Source organism: Somniosus microcephalus, chromosome 33 (genome assembly GCF_052327205.1).
Source record: "Somniosus microcephalus isolate GS21.2 chromosome 33, FLI_Smic_1.0, whole genome shotgun sequence".
Lineage (NCBI taxonomy): Eukaryota > Metazoa > Chordata > Chondrichthyes > Squaliformes > Somniosidae > Somniosus > Somniosus microcephalus.
In genome coordinates, this window is record NC_141019.1 from 34,871,426 (window position 1) to 34,877,425 (window position 6,000).

Below are 6,000 nucleotides of genomic sequence, written 5' to 3' on the forward strand. Positions count from 1 at the left end.
TACTGAGGGCGTGTTGCACTGTCGGAGGGGCAGTACTGAGGGAGCGCCGCACTGTCGGAGGGGCAGTACTGAGGTTGCGCCGCGCTGTCGGAGGGGCAGTACTGAGGGAGTGCTGCACTGTCGGAGGGGCGGTACTGAGGGAATGCTGCACTGTCGGAGGGGCGGTACTGAGGGAATGCTGCACTGTCGGAGGGGCGGTACTGAGGGAACGCTGCACTGTCGGAGGGGCAGTACTGAGGGAGCGCTGCACTGTTGGAGGGGCAGTACTGAGGGAGTGTTGCACTGTCGGAGGTGTGGTACTCAGGGAGCGCCGCACTGTCGGAGAGGCAGTACTGAGGGAGCACCACACTGTCGGAGGGGCGGTACTGAAGGAGCGCCGCACTGTCGGAGGGGCAGTACTGAGGGAGCGCCGCACTGTCGGAGGGGCAGTACTGAGGGAGCACTGCACTGTCGGAGGGGCAGTACTGAGGGAGCGCCGCACTGTCGGAGGTGTGGTACTCAGGGAGCGCTGCACTGTCGGAGGGGCTGTCTTTCGGATGAGATGTTAAACCGAGACCCCGTCTGCTCTCTCAGGTGGACGTAAAAGATCCCACGGATACTAAGTCGAAGAAGAGTAGGGGGAGTTTACTTCAAAATCACTAAAAAACAGATTAACTGGGCTTACAGTGATCAAAAGAAACTACTTAATTGGCTGTGAAGCGCTTTGGGATGTCCTGAGGTGGGGAAAGGCGCTGGAGAAATGGGAGATTTTCTTTCTATTAATAGAAGGATGGAAACTGCACACCTTGTGGGAAAGAGAGGGGCAGAGAATTGGGCGACGGGGAGTGGTCACAGGGGCAGGGGTAGCTGAGGCAAAGTGTCACAGGCCCAGCACTAACCTTCCGTTTATCTGTTCTACATGCAGAAGCTTCAAGGAATTATTTACCTCAGTCCAGATCCCCACACAGCAAGGGCTGGACATTCCCTAATTCCAGAGCAGTCGGTGTCCCTATGGAGAGTTTCCTGTGCATGCCGGAGAGACAGGGAGACATCAATGCTCTATACAAACACCGCACCACCAACGCACTGGTAAGCACCTCTCGGCTGTTACTGCCCTTCCGACAGTGCGGCGCTCCCCCAGTACTGCCCCTCCGACAGTGCGGTCCTCCCTCAGCACTGCCCCTCCGACAGTGCGGCGCTCCCTCAGTACTGCCCCTCCGACAGTGCGGCGCTCCCTCAGTACCGCCCCTCCGACAGTGCGGCGCTCCCTCAGTACCGCCCCTCCGACAGTGCGGCGCTCCCTCAGTACCGCCCCTCTCACAGTGCGGCGCTCCCTCAGCACTGCCCCTCCGACAGTGCGGCGCTCCCTCAGTACTGCCCCTCCGGCAGTGCGGCACTCCCTCAGTACTGATCCTCCGACAGTGCGTCAGGGACAGAATAAAAATAGTTTTAAAAAAAAGATACCAAAACTATTTTCTGTTTTGCTTACAGAAAAGTCCGAGGTGTCATGACGATGCTGGACAGGGACCCTGTCTGGCCAGCGTGCCTCAGTACCCTCTGGGCGGCCTGCACGGATTCGAGGCTCTCGAGGTGTTGAAACAGAGAGCCAAGTCTGTCGGCGATGTAACCGAGAGGAAAGTGCGGGGAGAGAATGGACTACCGGAGGCGATTCTGTCCTCGCACAGCCAGACCACCCTGGATCTCTCCGAGTCTCTCAGCGACTCGCTCTGCGACAGCCTGTCATCCTGGAACAGTCAAGGATGAAACATCTGCCCCCTCGCGCACCCCCGCACACCCCCCGCCTGTTGTTCCCGGCACTCTCTCAAAACAAATAAGACAGGGCCGCAGCAAACAGCAAAAGAATAAGAAGTGAAAAAGAAATATGTTCAGCTACCGGTTATTCCCGTTCAGTAAAGACTCACCAGGTTTTGTACGTCCGAAGGTTTGAGATGGTTCCGCAGCCAGCGTGGAGAGCGGTTCTGCCCCCCCCCCCCCCGCCCGTCCGCATTTCGACAGAAGACACAGCCTCCTGGGTTGCTACGAGGGGGACACTCCCTCTCTTGACTGCTACTCGAACTGTCAATGTCGCTTCGCTCCAAGGGATTGTGCGAGACGGACGTTCCGAGGTCCGGGCCCAACGTTGAGCGCCTCCCGACTGCTGTTATTCTTCTCCTCCTCTCCTGACGGTGCTGCCTCTCCCCTCGCCGGGGCACAGGACGAGGACCGCGCTCCGCTACCTCGCCCCAGCGGCCAAGGTCTTCGCGTACGAACCGCGGCGACACCACCAACAACAGCCCAACGGTTGAACTTTAGAAACAGGAGCGGGAGACGGCCATTCGGCCCCTCGAGCCTGCTCCGCCATTCAATAAGATCGTGGCTGATCATCGGCCTCAACTCCACTTTCCCGCCCGATCCCCATATCCCTCGATTCCCCGAGAGTCCAAAAATCTATCGATCTCAGCCTTGAATATCCTCAACGACTGAGCCTCCACAGCCCTCTGGGGCAGAGAATTCCAAAGGTTCACCGCCCTCCGAGTGAAGAAATTCCTCCTCATCTCAGTCCTAAATGGCCGACCCCTTATCCTGAGACTGTGACCCCTGGTTCTAGACTCTCCGGCCAGGGGGGAAACAGCCTCTCAGCATCTACCCATTCTACACAATCTCATCATAGGACAATCCCTCTCATCCCAGGAATCCACCTAACAAAGGTTGCACCGCCTCCAAGGCAAGTATGTCCTTCCTTCAGTAAGGAGACCAATGCAGTGCACAATACTCCAGGTGTGGTCTCACCAAAGCCCTGTACAACTGCAGCAAGACTTCCTCACTCGTGTACTCTGACCCACTAGCAATAAAAGCTAACATACTATTTCCAACAATTGCCCAGTATCACGAACACCAACCGTTTCAACAGCCGCCATTTCAATAGCTCCCCCTTCTCCACAGAGCCCGGCGGGCATCGGCGGTTGGGCGGGAGCGGACGAGCCTTGGCCCAGATATGCGAAACGCGTTCTCCCGCTGCCGCCTCTCTCGACCGCCCGCGGCCGCTTCACTGCGTCCCCACCCTCTGTGAGCGGGCTACTCGCGGCTTTACCTGCACAACACCGACTGCGTGAACGGCCCCGGGTTGGAAGGTATATTTTAAAAAGATAATTAATTAAAGTGGGGGGGTGGGGAAGAGCAATGGCAGTGAAGGCCGTATACACGGTGATGCGCTATCAACAATACCAAAGACTACGAAATGGACTTATATGAAGTAGGCTTTTATTGACTAAGAACTAGAGCATGCCTCTGCTAGTGAATCCATCCTAAGAGCTCCCGGGGGAAGGGTGGTGAGTCACCTTTATACCCGGGCTTAGGGGTGGAGCCAGGGGCTGAGACATGCCTGGACTTGTACAGGGTTAACAGTGGTTTACCACACGCGGACACTCCCCAATAAAATCCCTGCAAAAACTGGACACTTAGGGCTGGATATTGTCGATGGAGACGGGACTCCCACTTTTTGGGTTATAGTCCCGCCTCCATCGACTTGTGGCCAACCCACGCTATTTTCCCTTGCTCAGCGGGCTCAGCAGGCCAATTAAGAGACACCTGGTTACTGGTGCCGTCAGCGACTGACATTTCATCTGTCAAGAGCTTTTGACAGATGAAAAATCAGCGTTTGACGGCTCTGTGAATCGGTCAAACACTGACAATCTGTCTTCTAACTTGAGTCCTTCTACTCGGACTGAGTTAGAGATCTCTCCAGACCAGAAAGCAGAGGCTGCAGCTTTTGACAGCTCGCAGCCATTCTGCTTTCTGTGCCGGTGAGATGAGGGACTCCCGAGACCTGAAGGAAGGAAGGCTGCATTAGTAAGTAAAGGTAAGTAAAACTTACTTAAACACTTTACACACACCTCACACACTTACCTCTGCACACATGCACCCATCACTCACCTGAACACCGGACATCTCGACCCCTCCAACCCCTTCAGACCGACGGTCCGCCTCGCTAACTTGGCGTGGTTCGGGGCCGTCGGGCAGCCCACACTTCAGGGCTAAAAATAGGGATTAGGCCAAAAGCTGCCTGTTAACTACCTGTTTTTTAAAATTAATTGATGGGATGTGGGCGTCGCTGGCTAGGCCTGCATTTAGTGCCCATCCCTAATTGCCCTTGAGAAGATGGTGGTGAGCCGCCTTCTTGAACCGCTGCAGTCCATATGGTGTAGGTACACCCACAATGCTGTTAGGGAGGGAGTTCCAGGATTTTGTCCCAGCGACAGTGAAGGAACGGCGATACAGGTCCAAGTCAGGATGGTTTGTGGCTTGGAGGGGAACTTGTAGGTGGTGATGTTCCTATGCGTCTGCTGCCCTTGTCCTTCTAGGTGGTAGAGGTCACGGGTTTGGAAGGTGCTGTTGAAGGAGCTTTGGCGAGTTGCTGCAGTGGATCTTGTAGATGGTACACACTGCAGCCACGGTGCGCCGGTGGTGGAGGGAGTGAATGTTGAAAGTGGTGGATGGGGTGCCAATCAAGCGGGCTGCTTTATCCTGAATGGTGTTGAGCTTCTTGAGTGTTGTTGGAGCTGAACTCATCCAGGCAAGTGGAGAGTATTCCATCACACTCCTGACTTGTGCCTTGTAGATGGTGGAAAGGCTTTGGGGAGTCAGGAGGTGAGACACTCGCCGCAGAATACCCAGCCTCTGACCTGCTCTTGTAGCCACAGTATTTATTCATAACAGGCAGTTAATTGGCACTAATCCCCTTCCCGTCTCGGGGAGGCGGCTCCCAGCACAGGTCGGGTACCCGCCTCCTGGGACATTGGCACGGAGGCGGGTTGGGGGGCGGGATGGGTTCCGATTCTGCAATATTCCCACCACTCCCGCCTCCAAACCCGCCTCCTCGGGGCTTGGGAAATCCAGCCCTGAGAGTCTTAAGCGAGTGGGCAAAGATCTGGCAGGCGGAGTGTAATGTGGGAAAATGTGAAGTTGTCCATTTTGGCAGGAAGAATAAAAAAGAAGCATATTATCTAAATGGTGAGAGATTCTCAGAGCTCTGAGATGCAGAGGGACCTGGGTGTGTTAGCGCATGAATCACAAACGGTTACTATGCAGGTACAGCAAGTAATTAGGAAAGCTAATAGAATGTTATTGTTTATTGCGAGGGGGATTGAATACAAAAGTAGGGAGGTTATGCTTCAGTTATACAGGGCATTGGTGAGACCACATCTGGAGTACTGTGTAGAGTATCGGTCTCCTTATTTAAGGAAGGGTGTAAATGCGTTGGAAGCAGTTCAGAGAAGGTTTACTAGACTAATACCTGGAATGGGCGGGCTGTCTTATGAGGGAAGGTTGGACAGGCTAGGCTTGTATCCGCTGGAGTTTAGAAGAATAAGAGGTGACTTGATTGAAACATGTAAGATCCTGAGGTGTGTGGACAGGGTGGATGTGGAGAGGATGTTTCCTCTTGTGGGAGAATCTAGAACTAGGGGTCACTGTTCAAAAATAAGGAGTCGCCCATTTAAGACAGAGATGAGGAGAAATTTTTTCTCACAGAGGGTCGTGAGTCTTTGGAACTCTCTTCCTCAGAGGGCGGTGGAAGCGGAGTCTTTGAATATTTTTAAATGTAAGAAATCACACAACACCAGGTTATAGTCCAACAGCTTTATTTGAAATCACAAGCTTTCGGAGCGCTGCTCCTTCGCCAGGTGAAGTGGAGAGATGCATAAAGACACAGCTTATATAGTCAGAGAATAATGTCAGATGTTTACAGGTAATCTTTCTAACTGCCATTTATCACACCTCGGCAGAGAGATAATCACAGCAATCAACGGTGTAATGTTTTGATGTAATCATTTGATGTAATGTTTTCCTGACTGACCTGTTTGGGCACCATTCACACCGTTGATTGCTGTGATTATCTCTCTGCCGAGGTGTGATAAATGGCAGTTAGAAAGATTACCTGTAAACATCTGGCATTATTCTCTGACTCTATAAGCTGTGTCTTTATGCATCTCTCCACTTCACCTGACGAAGGAGCAGCGCTCC

The 6,000-nt window shown here is 53.6% G+C and overlaps 1 protein-coding gene across 1 annotated transcript in view; it reads left to right on the forward strand.

Moving 5' to 3' along the window:
* LOC147097153 (uncharacterized) overlaps positions 1–5,602 on the forward strand; it is a 28,836-nt gene extending 23,234 nt beyond the window's left edge. Inside the window, exons 7-8 of the mRNA XM_085973028.1 lie at positions 905–1,068; positions 1,471–5,602. Of these exons, the coding sequence (XP_085829154.1) occupies positions 905–1,068; positions 1,471–1,743 (437 nt within the window). The 3' untranslated portion in view covers positions 1,744–5,602. The remainder of the gene's footprint in view (positions 1–904; positions 1,069–1,470) is intronic.
* The last annotated feature ends 398 nt before the right edge of the window (positions 5,603–6,000 follow it).